The 17,504-nt window shown below is 46.8% G+C and overlaps 1 protein-coding gene across 2 annotated transcripts; it reads right to left on the minus strand.

Annotated features, from left to right (window-relative positions):
- Positions 1–214: 214 nt before the first annotated feature.
- Positions 215–16,938, minus strand: SHISA4 (shisa family member 4). Of its 2 annotated transcripts, XM_077335152.1 has the most exons (6): positions 16,373–16,936; positions 6,604–6,813; positions 4,073–4,244; positions 3,532–3,665; positions 3,022–3,198; positions 215–2,191 (listed from the first exon to the last, which is right to left on the minus strand). In XM_077335152.1, the coding sequence occupies exons 3-6, from the start codon at positions 4,213–4,215 to the stop codon at positions 2,145–2,147; spliced, it is 501 nt and encodes a 166-aa protein (XP_077191267.1). In that variant the 5' UTR covers positions 4,216–4,244; positions 6,604–6,813; positions 16,373–16,936; the 3' UTR covers positions 215–2,144. The 2 variants fall into 2 exon arrangements, with proteins under 2 accessions (XP_077191267.1, XP_077191266.1); XM_077335151.1 differs by lacking the exon at positions 6,604–6,813 and having other exon boundaries at positions 16,373–16,938.
- Positions 16,939–17,504: the final 566 nt, after the last annotated feature.

Genomic DNA, 17,504 nt, shown 5'->3' on the forward strand with positions numbered 1-17,504 from the left:
TTCAAACTTTCAAAACCTCAGTCCAAGTCAAAGTATACCATGCCTAACCAGCTCCTATCTGTACAGAGATCCAAATCAGTAAAGACGAAGTACCCATCTTTACTGATAGGAGCCGATTGGCCATGGTATACTTTGACTTGGACTGAAGTTTTGAAAGTTTGAAGCTGCTCGACAATTATTACAAACATTAATGAAAAATGGAGGACTTGCCACTGAAGAAATATTGGCTGTTGAAAACGGGTGCTATCTGGAAACCTGGCTATGGGTTTTCAATTGGCTATTGAAAATGGGTGCTATCTGGCAGAAGTCCTGGTGAAACAAATAAAACCAAGGAAAGAAAGGACATTGTTTGTAAATCTATTTATTTCAATGAGTTATTTGCTATTTACAAATAGCCAAGTTTCATATCATTTTATAGAACAGATGCTACTGTTCCAATGTTTGAAATCATGGATCAACAAGGCTTTTTATACATGGGCCTTTGTTCAGTTTATCTGTAATGTAAAAGTGAAATTTACTTTGGCAGAATACGTATTTGGTTTAGGACTGGGTCCTTGTTAACAACATTCACATAGTGCACAGCATGAGAGAGGATCAAAGGCACTTTTTCAGTATCTCCTGGGGAAATGGTCAAAGAAACTCAATGATGCCCAATTCAGAGCAACTATGGAGTCATCCTTTTTTCCCCACAGGCAAATGCCCATGACAAACTTGATTCCTGACTTGCTCCTCAAATTCTTCCCGCCTGTGCTAAGAAGCTTGCGTGCTCACCTCAAACCCTTGCCCCATTTCTTGCAGGCGACTCTAATCAGTTATGCACAGCAGGAAAATGCACAATAAATCTGCAAAAAAAGACATCTGCTTTTTTGATTCTGCATGTGGCAGTGGTTTTGCCACAGAAAAGCCATTGGCGTATTTTTTATTATACATTGCACTCACCCTTCATGGCGTTTTCTGTGTCGTTACTTTGCAGTATTGTAAACTTGCTTTGCTATGATTCTTTCCTGTAAGCCGGTTCCAGGAACACTGCTTATGGCATACGTAAACATTACTGTACTTTCTGCCTCCTCCCCTGAGCTGTCTTACACCAATGGCTGAATGGAAAGCCCATGAACTGAACGTAATGGCTGAATGGAAATTCCCATGAGGCTCTGCCAGCAGCATGTGTCGGTCAGGTGACATTGCTGCTGACCACAGCCTACCAATGAGCTCCTAGTACAATAGATGAAGTCCTCTCCCACTTGAGGAAAGCTCTCTCAAATGCAAAATCCTTTGCTTTGCAAAAAAACCTGAACATATTTTAAAAGGGGGCAATTTTAAAAGGGGCAATTTAACACCATGAGTGATCTAACCGATGAAAAACTGTGAGTGCATTACCGCCCTCTCACAGTCTCCTTTCAACAGGTCACACACAGTCTTCTTCAAACAGCTCAGAATGACTTACATAGGCTATCTCCCATCTGGGGACTTGGGTTAACTACTTGGGCTAATAATCTATCATTGTGCCATATGCCCACAGAGTCTTTGCGTATTTTAGTCCCTGACAGTCATCTTTTCAAAGAGACCGAGAGTAATCCGAAACAGCAGTCCTACTTAGAAGCCTAGTCAGTTCAGGTCAACGAGGTTTACTCTCAAGAAAGTATTCTTAGAATTGCAATGAGAGCTTCCTTAAGACACACAGCTGATTGTGGGATCTTATCATGGAACAGTGGAACAAAGTCCCAGTGAGAAAAAAAGCGATTTCACTTTGCCTCCAGAGGCTTTCTGCCTGCCTTCCAATATTCAGGAGAGGCTTCATCACATGACTCGATCAGTCAGCATGTGCAGTATCTTTACCAGCCTTCTTTTGCTGTGTTTGCACCAGGCCTTTTAAGAGCTCTGATGGGAGATGACAAGGAAGAGAAGAATCTCCCCTCAATGATACAGTCAGGAAGCAGGGGGGGGGAGTGCACAGGAGAAGAGTAAAAAAAAATGCTTCCTGTCATGCAGAGCAAAAGACAACCAAGAAAGGAGAATGGCAGAGGACAATACAGATGTTCCAGTGTGGCAGGAGACTCACACGAGTTCTGTGGTGGAGATGGATCTGGAGGCTCATAGTCAAAGGCTTTTGTTGAACGATTGTTCTTCAGGTGTTAAATTGTTCTTCAGGTGTAGGGCTGTGAAGGCTGTGGTGGGAGGTAGGGTGGGGGAGCTGAGGAAGGAAGAGACTGGAAATCAGAACAAAGTAAGACTCCAGTGTATGGGTAACTCATTGCTGCTGCACACTACAGTGTGTATAAGTCTGGGGGGGGGGATTTATTTCCCTCTCTCAAGCTTATTCCATTAGTGGTAGCTGCTGTCATGGAGATGTTGGCCTAGAATTCAATGAAATAGGTCCATTTCCTTGGGTGGCCCTTTTCATTCCCTGTTGTGAGGATATGGAGTCCTCATATGGAGTCTGATCATTGGCCCAGCTAGCTCAGTAGCTGTAGGTTCCTCAAGGAGAGAAAGGCCTGGTCTAGACATGTCTAGAATAAAATGCCAGAGTGCCGAGGTGGTAAAATGGACCCTTCCATTTCAGACTGCAGGGACAGGATTATATTGCCCACTGTTCTCCTATATGACTAACTCCCATAAATGGAAAAGTGGCAAAACATACAAGGCCTAGGGAAGAACCTTTCCCCTGGAGGTAATCATTATTAATTTGTGGCAGTTTTGACATGGGAGAGCCTCACAGGTGTGTCCAACCTCTAGCCACTCTAAAGCAGAACAGACCATTCGGATACTTTATTCTGCAACACAGGCAGAGAAAGCCAAAGAGCCTTCCTAACACCTGCTAGCTGGGATCTGTTAACTGAAGATGCTGGGAACTAAATTTGAGCCTATATATATTCTGCCACTGAGTCACTATCACTTTCCTGTTCATAGAGCAGTTTTATCATATCCTCAGCCATATCCTCAGGGCAGATTCTGTGCCCAATGGGAGTGAGTGCGACAAGGCTCCAAATCCCATTCCCCACTGCCTCCCCATTTCTTCCTTACCTGTAGGATGGTAGTATGGTGGCCCAGGTGGGTATAAAGGGTACTGTGCAGCTGGACCTTCAGGGGGATAAGGAGCCACAGGGGCATAAGGCTGAAATTGTGCTGGTCCTGCCTTGGGATCCATTGGGTAAGGTCCTGGAACGTGAACAGGGTATCCCGACAGGGGGATTTCATGATCTGAGATACAAAGCATAGGCTGTGAGCATGTGCAGGGCTGATGCTTCTCCAGCAGAACAGCCAACTACAGGTGATTCCCCCTGGTGCCACAGAGAGGCTTTCTCTCCAGTTTTTCAGATTAAAAATCACCCTCCTCCCATCCCACAGAATGTGCACTCATTAAGTATTCTGAGCTTAGTCCTCAGATAATACCATCTGCCACTTATTGGGACTCTTTTCCATCACTGTGGATATGCAGTATTTGCACTGGGATCTGCAGGTCACAGCGAATCATAACGCCTCTATTTCTGACGTAGTTTGTGAGAAGGAAGACAACAGTAGGATTTCTCTTACCTTGATAAGGTGTTTGACTATGATGCCGTCGTTGGTACAGGTAGCAGCAGGAGCACAGGAAGCAGCAGACGATGGTGGCTACAATGGCCACAAAGAGTATCACAGCTGAAGCGATACCAGCAATTGCTTTAGGGCTGGAGGACAGAGCACAGAGGTGTTATTTGGGCCCACCTACCCCTGGCTGCATCCCAATTACCAAGAGGGGTTGGAAGGAATTCTCCTGATCATCAGTTAAAGAGCAACTAATCATGCATATACTGAACTAAAGTTTGTTATTCTTGGACTCTTGCTTTATTTATCGATCTGTATTAAGTTACCTCCAGCAAGCAGTCTGATAGGATACACATAGACCTTTTGAGGGCCTCAAAATTGATTTATTGCAGCAAAGGTTTTTGAAGAGCTCTCACAACCCACAGAACTCTCAAATAAGAGAAACTTTTTTTTTTGTTTTCAGCCCTCACCAATCAATCCCTGAGAGTCCCGAACTTCAGGGATGCCTGGAAGCAATCAAGCAGTGTGGCTGTTTGCCTGATGTTCTTACCTGAATGCCATGCAGTGCTTTTGCTGCCGCTCTGTGATGAGTTTGCTGGTGTCGTAGCAGCAGAAGCGCTGGTGACAGTCACCGCAGCAGAAGGAAAAGAAGGGACAGTTGAAGCCAGGATGCCATGAGCCATTCCTGTCCATGAACCACTTGCAGTCTTCATCCGCTGAGACTATTGGAAGAAGCCATTTGGACGCTCAAACAACACATATAAGGGCAGTGACAACGAGTATATTGGAACTGGGGGTCTCATGGGGAAGACCCCCTGCTGGGTTGCAGGCAGCCTCCGTTTGGAAAACAGCTACATGAATCCTGTTTATTGCTGAACCAAAAGGCCATGTGATTTTTTCTACAGAAGGCAAAAGTCTAAAATGCATAGCAGCACACTGCATATAGGCCAAGAAAATGCTGGCTGGAGATGTCCCAAATCATCACCAGCAGCTCCAATCCGATTTGTGGTCCCATTGTTTATCAAGAAAAAGCCTGGACAAAAGGCAGTGGGGCAGGGATTTCAACAAGGAGGAGAACTGGGGAAATCTGTTTAATAGGCTGAATTTAGTATCCCCTGTGCACCCCTGACCTCCTCTCTTGACTCACCCTTAACTTGGATCACGGTGAACATTCTGCTGAGGGACTTCGGTGCATATTGGCCTCCATTACAAGAACTGCTTGTGTACACCTACTCACTGCTTTCTGCTCAATAACCAGCAGAGCAATCCTAAGCCAGTTTTCTCAGCATCCTAATCAAGTCTATTTAATAGGGCCTTAGGATGCACTGCAACTCCACAAGAGAACCAATTTAATCTTACCCCAGACTGCAAAGTTTAACTCAGGGGTAGTCAAACTGCAGCCCTCCAGATGTCCATGGACTACAATTCCCATGAGCCCCTGCCAGCATTCGCACATGGGAATTGTAGTCCATGGACATCTGGAGGGCCGCAGTTTGACTACCTCTGGTTTAACTGATACCCCTTGTTGGAGGACTCTGTCAAAACACTCTTGAAAGCACAGGTATTTCATCCACACATTTAATTCCAGCCTGGAAACATGGATAAGCATTTCTGTACAAAAGTTATCACACAGAAGAAAATAAATTACTTCAAGCCTAGCACTGAGCTCATCAGGCAGAGGAAGCTGTCACTTCCATAATCTCTGGAGCATGTACTATGGGCAGCTGTAGTGGCTTTCCATTGCCAGCCTAGTGTATCAAATGTCGGAGTTGATATTCAAGGTCTGAGCCCCTTCTCTTAAAATGTGATTTCCACATATGGAACATGACCAGGGGCCTTGGAATGCCTGAAATGCTCAGTCCTGCAAAACACACTGCACCCTTGGCTAGTCCTGGCAGCCAAACCCAACTTTATATTCAAGAATCTACCCTGTTGCACTCTACATCTCCTCTGCCAGGAATTTCCTCAGATTATTTGAGAAGCTGCAAATAGTGCCTTGGATAAGAAAAGAGTGTTCATTCACATTCTTTTTTCAGCAGTAAGAAAAACCAGCCCTAATGCTTTGCTAGTGTTATGGGTTTGTCGTACAGTTACTGGGAATGGTTTGGACGAATGGGACTGGGACCAGAAAAAGACATTAATATTTCTTCTTTTTAATATATTTTTCACCCCAAGGGTCAGACATGACTCGGTGCTTGCACAGGGGATACCTTTACCTTTTTTATATAATGCAAGTATTCCAAAAATGTCATACCTCTCTCTAGTGCTGTCTCCACGAAAGGGAATCAAGCCAATCTGAAGTCTCACTGGGGATCTGTGAGGGGATTCCCCAGACAAGTAGGTAAACCTAAACGTAGACCTCCAGGAGGCCTGATGTGGAGCAAGTGATGGGGAAGCTCAACTCTTTCTCCCTGTGCTGAAACTCCTCCAAGCTTCCATGGCCCACTCTTAGTTCAAGTGCAGAATAAAACAGGCCACCTGCCTCTCTTTTTCCCTCCCTGGACTAAAAGAAACCTTGGGGAGAGAGGCAGTTTTGGTCAGGCAAATGATCCAAAGGAAAAGAATTAATTCCCTTCTCCTCAACACTGTAACCCTGATCTACATGCTTATCTCCTTCCTGCATGGGCTTTTGAAGGTTAGACTGCCCATCAAAGGAACACCAACATAACTGACATTTTGATTCCAAGTTATACCAGTTATATTAAATCATGCATATGTCATGTTTTGTATTTCAAGATATTTGGACTAACAATACAGATCATTCCCAAAGCAACTTGCTGAACTTTTGCCATTTTATGACAGTGGGTTTTAAGCCTTTAAATCTGCAGTTCTGAAGTAAATACCCACATAGGCAAACATCCTTTTTTTACACATCCCAAATGGCTTGGCTTGCTGCTGCTACAAAGCATCCAGGAGGACACTTAACCTCTGGCAATGCAAAGTCCCAATCAGTGTCAAAATCTGTGATGATTGAAGTAAACAGTGCTTGTGCAGAGTTTCTTCCCTTCACTGCCAGTGTGCTCATTTGATGCACTCTCCCAGTCCATGTGGTTGAGGTTAATACCCAAGCTTAGGAAATACCTGGAAATTTCAGGGGTAGATCCAGAGGAGGGCAAGTTTTGGGAGGGGAGGGACTTCAGGAGGTACAATGTCATAGAGTCCACCCTCCAAAGCAGCCATTTTCTCCAGGGGAACTGATTTCTGTAGTCTGGGAATCAATTGATACTGGGAAATCTCCAGGCTCCACCTGGAGGTTGGTAACCCTGATGTCTTCCAAGTATGCACTGAGTCCTTAGAAGGAAAACAAATCAACTGAGTCAGGAGACAACAAAACCCCACACTGTAGACTTTAAAGGTTAGAAAGGAACAACGAGAACACAGAATTATGGGGCTGGCGGTCATCTGAATATAATTGTCATGTGGTCTAGAAACTGGCATGGACACATTGGGTCCTGGGCAAAGAAGAATTCATTGGCCTGTTCTTGGCCTGCTCATTTGCTACACCAGGGCAAGGAACCAATGTGATTCCTACAGGACAAATCTGCAGCAGGGACTGCTGCTCTCTCTTTCTTTCTTTCTTTCTTTCTTTCTTTCTTTCTTTCTTTCTTTCTTTCTTTCTTTCTTCTGCTTTACTGCATCCTGCAGCAGCCATTCTTTCCCCTGCCCCCTAAAGATCAAAACTAGAAGCAAGAAAGGGAGTGCAGAAAATTCACCCAGTGTGATAATAATGCAGTTGCACTGCTTATACTGCAGTTGGGGATGGCAGCAGGAATACTACTGAGATTGCTTGGGTAAAACAGAAACGTAGAAAGGCTAGCCAACCTGTCTTCTTGACACATAGGTTTTTTAGATGCCCATGTTTTAACGGGAGGACCAACAACAAGGAGTTGTTTGCATGAACTTCAATCTGAAATCACTATCAAATGCCTCCCATGTCCATTTGAATTTGCTCTCAGAGGCACCCAGAAGACAGAGGCTTGCTCTTGCCTGGATTATTGATTGTTGGGTTTAATCACTGTTTCCTTTTATATTGCCTATTGTCAAGGATGGAGTAGGCACCTTCCCAACTGAGTCTGCATAATCAAAGCTTCTGGCACAAACTCCTTTGGTGCAGTAAAATATTTGGAAAACATATCAGTTGCTTTTGTGCTAATGTGGGAGGCAGCATCCAGGATTGTGTCTGTGTAAAGAGTATGGCAAATGTCTGAAGTGCAGATTTCTGAGGTAGGTTGAGATTATAAAGTACAGGTATTATTTATTTTATGTGTAGCCATAAAAACCCAACTCGTAACAATACATGCACCAATAAGGAAACACCACTGAAAATTTTGGGCAGCTTTTGGAAGAGAGCTAATGACTGAAAACTAGACATCTTATTTCATTAATACTTTACAGCTCTTACTTTGGAGCTTTTATTGGCTGCTGTACATATATTATATGTGTTAAGAACTGCTGTGTGTTAAAACCAGACCTTTGAAGAAGGCTCCATAAGGGCCAAAACGTGTTGGTCTATTGGGTCCCATAGTGCACAGCATACTGGTTTGCAATAGCCTGTGGGCTGGATATATGTTTTTAATTCCTAAAGTTGTTTTAAAAATTGTGCATAATAAAAGGAATATAATATTTAAACTGCCCATGGCGCCACGGGCGCCACGGACTATATAATTCGTTAAGCCCCCTAGAGGTGGGCTTTGTCCGTGATGAGGAAGGGTCCGGGTTGGACCCTTCCTCACGACAGACAATCGGAGGGACCAATTGGCAGGCGCAAAGCTGAGCAACAGGCTGAGCAACTGCGAGCCGCTCGCAGCGCGGCTCGCAGTTGCTCCCGGACTGACGCGGCGAGAGGCGCGAAGCGCCTCTCGCCGCGTCAGACCGCCGCCCGAGGGAACCCCCAGCAGTCGCGCGAAGCGCGGCTGCTGGGGATTCCCTCCCTGCCGGTCTGACGCTGCGGGAGGTGCGAAGCGCCTCGCGCAGCGTCAGATCGCCGCCCGAGGGAATCCCCAGCAGTCGCGCGAAGCGCGGCTGCTGGGGATTCCCTCCCTGCCGGTCTGACGCTGCGGGAGGCGCAAAGCGCCTCCCGCAGCGTCAGATCGCCGCCCGAGGGAATCCCCAGCAGTCGCGCTAAGCGCGCCTGCTGGGGGTTCCCTCCCTGCCGGTCTCCCCTTTCAAAACCCCTTTTTATAAAGGGGCTTTGAAACTAGTTTTATAATAATGTTTTATCTGCTGTTTCAAATTCTCATTTTAAGAACAATTCTTTCACATTCTAACTTGCATTTGCAATTGTAAATTTCTGTTCTTTGTAAGGCATTTGGAAACTGGATTAAAAATATGCTTTTCTTGTTTTGCTTTTCATCTTGCCCTGGAAGTCTTGTAAATCCTTGTTTCTATGTTGTTGTTGTTATGTGCAAAGTCGTGTCCGACCCATCGCGACCCCATGGACAATGATCCTCCAGGCCTTCCTGTCCTCTACCACAGTGGTCCCCAACCTTTTTTAGGCTGGGGACCGGCAGGGCATCGGGCCGCGCCCGCAGGGACCGCGCACGCGCGGGCCACGCCCACGCATCGGGCCGCGCCCGCCGGCCGCGCCCGCGGATCGGGCCGCGCCCGGCCACGCCCGCCGGCCGCACCCGCGAGCCGCGCCCGGCCGCACCCGCCAGCCGCGCCCGCGAGCCGCGCCCGGCCGCGCCCGCCGACCGCTCCCGTGAGCCGCGCCCGGCCGCGCCCGGCCGCGCCCGCAGATCGGGCCGCACCCGCGGGCCGCGCCCGCGGATCGGGCCGCGCCGGCGCGGCCTGCACGGGCGCAGCCCGGCCCTCATTCCTTCTCCCCGCCCTCCCGCAGTAAGTAGCTTCCCGGGCCGCAACCTTGCGGCCGGGGAAGTTTTTTACTGCGGGGGGGGGTGGGGAGAGGGAGCCGCGGCCCGGCGCCATGGCCTTTGCGGCCCGGCGCCGGGCCGCGGCCCGCAGGTTGGGGACCACTGCTCTACCATTCCCCGGAGTCCATTTAAGTTTGCACCTACTGCTTCAGTGACTCCATCCAGCCACCTCATTCTCTGTCGTCCCCTTCTTCTTTTGCCCTCGATCGCTCCCAGCATTAGGCTCTTCTCCAGGGAGTCCTTCCTTCTCATGAGGTGGCCAAAGTATTTGAGTTTCATCTTCAGGATCTGGCCTTCTAAAGAGCAGTCAGGGTTGATCTCCTCTAGGACTGACTGGTTTGTTCGCCTTGCAGTCCAAGGGACTCGCAAGAGTCTTCTCCAGCACCAGAGTTCAAAAGCCTCAATTCTTTGACGCTCGGCCTTCCTTATGGTCCAACTTTCGCAGCCATACATTGCAACTGGGAATACCATAGCCTTGACTAAACGCACTTTTGTTTGCAGGGTGATGTCTCTGCTTTTTAGGATGCTGTCTAGATTTGCCATAGCTTTCCTCCCCAGGAGCAAGCGTCTTTTAATTTCTTTGCTGCAGTCCCCATCTGCAGTGATCTTTGAGCCCAGGAAAATAAAATCTGTCACTATCTCAATATCTTCCCCATCTATTTGCCAGGAATTGAGAGGGCCGGCTGCCATGATCTTTGTTTTCTTGATGTTGAGTTTCAAGCCAACTTTTGCACTCTCCTCCTTCACCTGCATCAACAGGCTCTTTAGTTCCTCTTCACTTTCTGCCATTAGAGTGGTATCATCTGCATATCTGAGGTTGTTGATATTTCTCCCTGCAATCTTGATCCCAATTTGTGATTCCTCTAATCCCACCTTTCTCATGATGTGCTCCGCATACACGTTAAATAGGCAAGGTGACAGTATACAGCCTTGCCGAACTCCTTTCTCAATTTTGAACCAATCAGTGATTCCATGTTCAGTTCTCACTGTTGCTTCTTGATCTGCATAAATTATTTGTTTTGGCAGAACATGGCATGCAAAATCTCTCAATCCAGGGCAAATCTAGAAGGGCTCAGTGAAGGGCTGCGCTGTAAAATTCTATTTCTATTTCTAGTTTTAGTAATTTTATCATTTTAGTTTTAGACATAATAGTGTCCTGTCTGCCTTCTATTCTTCATACTGTTTAAGTGGTTTCAATAGAAGACCCTTTTCTGGCGGTAACTTTTTTGTTTTGAACACTTTAGGGATAAAATTCTTCAGACTGTGTTGATTATCAGTGATATCTCCCTCACCACATTTCACACGTCCTCATTTTGTCAGCAGTTTAAAGGCACAATAATATTTCAAGTTCTTAAGCCCTCCAGCCAATTTTGGGGGGATATACCCCTCATTGACTGGAAATTTTTAGGTGAATGCAAGTCTCTCCCTATCTTCTATTAAAAATTTCACACTTAACTACACAGGCACAGGAAGGCATTGGGTACCCCCAGAAAGGCAGGCAGAGTTACCCACCACGTTCAGAGGCTTGCCTTTGACACCCCAGAAGACTGGCACTAAACTGCATTCTCTCATAAAGAGTTTTAGCAACTGCAAAACAATAGCAGTGCAAATCAAGCAACAGTAAGACTAGAAAGGTATATTCTTTCAGAAAAAGTAGTCAACATTGGCAGGATAACAGTGATCATAGAATCATAGAGTAGGAAGGGGCCATGCAGGAATTCAAAATACTCCCTAACACTCCTTAACACAACAAATAATTGGTTGTGATCCCTTTAGTAATGAGATCGAGAATTCACTTTTCTGGTTAGTATGCCCATTTATTCTCTCTCTATTCTCCACCCACTCACACTATATGGGAATTGGATATTGTGGAAGGATTGGGATAATATTACTACTAAGGCAAAAAACATGACTTTTAAAAACTATTATCTGGAAAGACCTTTAAAGTCCTTAAGTAAAGTCTGAAATACTGGAAAGAGACTATATGAGGACCTAAAGCACAGCCACATGACTGGATCAGGTTACTCTCTGTCTGCAAGAGGCTACTGTTACAAACAGAAAGCAATCGGCTGAGGCTAAACATACATCCTCTCTTGAGGCTGGTGGTGTTTAGCCTGCCTAGGCCTTGGCATGGAGCTCCCTGAATAATAAAGGATTATTTTCCTCCGTCATCATCAAAATAAGAAAAAAAAATACAAGTTCCATCCTCTCAAGTATGCTATTGAAACAGCGAGGCAGATGTTACAGTTTGTTAGATATATACTGTTTAATATCAGTTATGAAGCTGTAGCCATGTATTACACTGACTTCAAGTACAGAATAAATAAGCAAAAACAAATGCATGGATACCAGCTCATTCTACTGTCACTTCTTCCAGGGCATATTCTCATTTTAGCAGCTTTTCACATGAAGCGAATATGTCATCTGCCACTACTTGGATTATGAAGTGATATGATTCTGGGAGGACTGTACCATAGACCCTTTCTGGATATTTCAATCAGCTTTCTAGTTTATACATTAACATAATTACCTTAACCTAAAAGATGTGGGGGGGGGGGTTGTATCACTCCAGTCCAGTCAACAACATATATAGCCTTCCTTCAGATAGTAGACTTCAGTCTACTATCAGAAGTAGGGCCACAAATTTGAGACAGGCTGCTTAAGCTGAAGTGAGGCTTTTGATTTTGAGGAGTAGAGTGGAGTGGTACGATACAGAACATAAATTGGCAAAAATATTATACTAACTCTACAGCAGTTTGATGATTCCAGTTTCCCAGAGAACAGCGACAAGGCACAAGTAACAACCTGTTTTTTCTCCTTCTCCCAAAGTACTAGAAGTTGAGGGCATCCAATTAAAGTGATGGGCAATAGGTTCAGGACAGACAAAAGGAAATACTACTTTATACAGAGAATGATTTGCTGCCAGATGATATAATGATGACCACAGGAATACATGACTTTAAAAGGGGATTAGATAGATTCATGGAGGACAAGCCTATCAATGGCGAATGGCCATGGTGACTGAGGAGAGACAACATCAGGGAAGGCCTCAGCCTCTATGCCTTTTTAGAATCATAGAATCATAGAGTTGGAAGAGACCGCATGGGTTTAGCCTGGAGAGGCACTATGCTGGAGACTCACAACCCTATCGCTCATCCTCTGTAACCTGCCACCCCCTTAAGCTTTCACAGAATCAGCCTCTCCATCAGATGGCTATCCAGCCTCTGTTTAAAAATTTCCAAAGATGGAGAACCCACCACTTCCTGAGGAAGCCTGTTCCACTGAGAAATCGTTTTGTCAGGAACTTCTTCCTGATATTTAGACGGAATTTCTTTTGAATTAATTTCATCCCATTGGTCCTGGTCCGTCCCTCCGGAGCAAGAGAGAACAACTCTGCTCCATATTCTGTATGGCAGCCTTTTAAATATTTGAAGATGGTTATCAAATCACCTCTCAGTCATCTCTTCTCCATGCTAAACAGACCAAGCTTCCCCAACCTTTCTTCATACATCTTGGTCTCCAAACCCCTTACCATCTTTCTTGCCCTCCTCTGGACACGCTCCAGTTTCTCTACATCCCTCTTCAATAGGGGTGCCCAAAACTGAACACAGGACTCAAAGTGAGTACGAACCAGAGCAGAGTAAAGTGATACCATTACCTCCTGTGATCTGGATACGATACTCCACTTGATACAGCCCAAAATCCCATTTGCCTTTTTGGCCATCTGGATGAACTGTGTGGAAACTGTGTGAAACAGGATGCTGGACTAGACTGACCATTGGTCTGATCCAGCAGGGGTCTTCTTCTTATGTTTCACCACCAATGTTGCTTGCAACTGAATGTACTCAGTTGGGCAGGAAATAATGCCAAATAGCTTGTTTATACTTTTAAAACTCAAATAGAATAGGATATTTAGTTCCCTATGGTTCACTCTAATTGTATGTGTAGTGAAATTATGTTAGAGAACAGGCCACAGATAAAAATAATTTACACAAGTGTTGCCAACAACTTGGAGAATAGCAGATGTCTTGTCCCCTTAATAGAGGCTCAATGGGGTGTTATTTACCAGTTGATATTGTTCACCTCCATGCCACGAAAAGCTTCACCTGCCCATTTCAAGATAGTAAGCCTTTATTAAAGGGAAAGGACATAATGTTTTCCTGAGAGCTGGCAACCCTAATTTTCACAGAACTGTCACAAATAGGCAATGGATGGCAGGAAGGGGGAAAGAGCCCAAATGTAAGTAACTGCATTTTCACTGGCTTTCAAGGGGCTCAGTGGTGCCCAAGAACCTGAAATTTAAGGCATGGCCTGATGGTGACAGGCACAGCAGCTACAGAGTGGAACTGCTTCCGGTAGCTCCCTCTGTGCACATTCTACTACTCTGCAGCTCCCATTCATTTCAATGGAGCATGCTCAGGAATTCCCAGTGAATTATCAAAAAAGTTCTTGACAGAGGATATTTTCTGATTTCCTTGGATTCCAGGAGTGACATTCCAATGGCAAAAGCATGTTTCAAATGCCAAACCACAGTTGATATGAAACCACCAGTACTGAATCTGTCCATATTTCTTTTTTAAATATCACAGGGTGACATTTCTGAAAACTTCCAGCCTCTGCATAGCCATCCCTTAATGGCCAGTGCACCTGGAAAGCACCATTTGTAAGAGGTTGTTTGTTTTGCTGCTGTGACATCTGATGTTTATTATATTTACAGTTATCCACAAAGCCACAGGGTTGTCACAGAGACACAGGGTTAAACTTATGCAAAACTTCTCCCAGAGATTTTATACAAAACTTCTCCCACAGCGCTAATTATAACTTTTCTTCATGCAAGGTGATGCAATGGATCTTTTCTCTAGATTAGCCGCCAGATTTCCAATGATGATTTCTCATTAACTGCTTTTCCACTGCAGTCTGAAATTATTTAATTTGTGATCTTCCAGTTCTTACCAAACAGCGTATATCGAGAACAAGAAACCTATTGATATTCTATATAGGAATGTTTTCTCCAGGTTTCCTTTAACTTCATCTGTTTAGTCAATGCCAAGAATGTGTGATCCGAGCACCAGCACTGGAGACTGTGGGATTTAACTCTTTCCTGGGTGCTGTTTCCAATATCTAGATCATGCATACACCCCACAGTTGTGTTTAGCTCTGTAAGGAAACAATACAGAGCATGTGTGGTTCGGCCCTAGCAGACTACTAAATTCTCACTCCCTCCTACTCTGAATTATTCATATGTGATTAGCACTTTTGACATGCGATTCTTTATGTGTTACATTTTATCATCGGTTGAGACATTTTAATTCTTCCTTTCCACCAAGAAGTTCAGGGCATCACACACCATTCCCCCCTCTTCTGTTTTATCCTCACAGCCCTGTGAAGGGGGTTGGCTGAACAGCAGGGATTGGCGAAATATTATGCCCGTTCGAATTTCAATCTGGGGTTCTTAAACCCTAGTCTAGGGATTCGCAATCAGTGAATCCATGGTCTTCCTCCTCCCGCCTTACTGGACTCAGCCCCAATTCAGGGAACAGGCCACTTCCATTGCTCCGCCTCCTCCCTCCCAAGTGTGAGTTCTCTCATGGTCCTGAGCCTGGGAGGGGGCGGAGCCTGCCTACTCCCCCCTTAAACTGCCTCCTGTCTCCCCCACTCAGTCTTCCTTAAGCCTGCCTGTTAATACAGGAGGTGATGTCACTTTTGGTGACTGGTCACCTCTGGGGGCGCGGATGGGAGGCGTGGCCAGCTGACATCACTTCCAGGGCTCCTCAAAGTCCGAAAAATTATTCCAGGGGGTCTTCCATGGTCAAAAGGTTTTAAAAAGCTGCCTTAGTCCATCTTTGTAACAGCTACACCATGCTGGATCGTGGCTGATTTATCGGTATTCACGAGCACAAATCCAGAGGCCATGTAGAGAGCAATGTACAGAAACCCATACTGTGGATGTAGCCATTATTTCCGAAGCAAACTATCCTTACAAAACAGGTCTGGGGGCATTATCACACGTCTTGAAGGCCAGCTGTAAGGCCCAGAGGATGGAAGCTCTACTTCTATCAGGTCTTCCATGTGATGTAAGACAGTGGCTTTCAACCTGTCCCTTGAAAGAGCCTTACCCACATCAAGACTCACCCATCAAAGGCACCTGACACAGAACAGGCACATTCTAAGACACAGAACTCTGCTTAATGGAAGGTTTTGGCTAGGCCTGTTGAATGGCATGTACACAGTGGTGTATGGCATGAACACAGTACACTCATTACTAAAACAGTATATTCAATACTGATGGGCAAACTAACAGAACATCTTGCCTGCCATGAGTGACTGACTATTTAAGGTATTTCTGTGACATAATGAATCCTGGAGCTCTCAGGAAGCCACACTGAAGCAACTGCACACTGAGTTCCAGGCTCCTGGGTTGCAAGAAGCATTATTTGGGGGGGGATGGATGGTACAGGAAAGTGACCCTTTCTCCCTACTCTCAGCCTCTGATTCCGGTTGCCTAGCAAGGAGAACTGAAGGCACTTTTCACATGCACAGAGTCAGCCTCCCTTGCAGTCCTAAGTAGAGTGGCAATCTTTCGAACTCCACTGAAGCCCGTGGGCTTAGAAGGGCATGACTCTATGTAGGATTGCACTTTCTGTTAGGGCTTAAGAACAGTCCCTCGCTGAAGAGCTTGCCGTCCCAGGGTCTCCCGGCCAGCTCTTTCGGCCAGGCGCAGGGCAAGCAGCTCCGAGGCTCCCCGGGTTCCCTCCCTCCCACCCAGCCAGCCCCGGCTGCTCCGTCGCCGGCATCTGCAGGGGGCGCCAAGGCTCCGGGGCCCGAAAGGAGCGCCGCCTCGACGTCCCGCTCCGTGTTCGGGTCAGCGCGACTTGCAGCGGGGAAGGCCTGCTGCGCTGGCACCTTTCTCCCGCCTCCCGCGGGCCCCTTCCCCTTCCCCTCCGAGCCCCGCTGCCGCCGCCGCCGCCCTCTCTTACCTATCGTGGCGAGGGCAGCCAGGCTGCAAAGCGCCATCCCCGCCAGGGCCCACGTCCCCATCGCGGCGGCGCTCCCGGGCGTCTCCGGCTCTGCAGGAGGGGCCGCGCGCAGCGGAGGAGGCCGGCGGGCTCCTGAGAAACCCGAGCCGGGGCAGCCGCCTCGTGTTGTGCCAAGAAGGGAAGGCGAGAGGGCGCGCGGCTGAAGCCACTCGCTGCGGGAGCCGCTGGGCGACTGCGGAGCTTGGCCGGGGCTCTGTCCTTGCGCGCCCAGCCGCTCTCGGGGAGATGCCCAGGAGCTGCCTTGACTCCTGCCGCGCTCCCGGGAGCGCGATCCTCCTCCTCCTCCTCCTCCTCCTCCTCCTCTGCGGGCACGGTCGGAGGGAGAGGGGCGCGAAGCGGCCCTTTGAAGACGACCCAAAAATGAACGGGTAACCTGCCTAGAGACCAAGATTTGGCCTCCGTTGCCAAGCAGCGCCAGAGCGATGGAAGAAGTCTCTCTCTGGGAAGGGGGAGAAGCATCCACATTTCGAAATTACTCTGCCACCGAAGGGATGACGACGCTATAATGTTATATAATTTTTAAAAACAACATTACTGCACCTACTTGTAACTTATATGTGACTGTAACAACTCTCTCCTTTTTCTTAATCGCATCCGGAGCAAAACCTAGACAAAACATGCATGGGAATTCAGAAAAAGGACACACCACTGCTCCCCAAAATATTTTGGCTATCCTGGGAGAGTCTCTCCTCTGACATGCCATCAATCTAACGGTTTGGTTTCCCTCCGCTCGTTTTGTAGCCTAATGCCTCAGAGTTAGACATTACTAATATAAGGAGCTGGGGGGCTTTGCCACTGAACTCAGCCCTGGGACAACTCTCAAACATGCATGCTCTTGTGGCACCACTGTCTCACCCCTGTGTTGAGACCCCTTATCTGTCTAGTTGGCACAGATTTGTTTGTCACATTGTCCTTATACCTGGGGAGTCTCTGAAGCATAAAGCAATCCCTGCCTTTTTTTTCTGCTTGCAGGATCCACACAGGGACCAGCCATTTGAATATTTGATGTAGAAATATTTGCACTTGGGCATCCGAGCAACTTCAAATCTGGGTCTCCTGATCCTCGCCTGAC

This window comes from Paroedura picta, chromosome 4 (assembly GCF_049243985.1).
Source record: "Paroedura picta isolate Pp20150507F chromosome 4, Ppicta_v3.0, whole genome shotgun sequence".
In the NCBI taxonomy this organism is placed as follows: Eukaryota; Metazoa; Chordata; class Lepidosauria; order Squamata; family Gekkonidae; genus Paroedura; species Paroedura picta.

Excerpts from the sequence above, each read along its gene's own strand:
- SHISA4 (XM_077335151.1), bottom strand. The coding sequence starts at position 16,433 with ATGGGGACGTGGGCCCTGGCGGGGATGGCGCTTTGCAGCCTGGCTGCC. Across the intron at positions 3,666-4,072 it reads AAGCACTGCATGGCATTCAG|CCCTAAAGCAATTGCTGGTA; the intron begins GTAAGAACATCA and ends TCTGTCCTCCAG. Across the intron at positions 2,192-3,021 it reads ACCATACTACCATCCTACAG|CTCCCCCACCCTACCTCCCA; the intron begins GTAAGGAAGAAA and ends TTCCTTCCTCAG.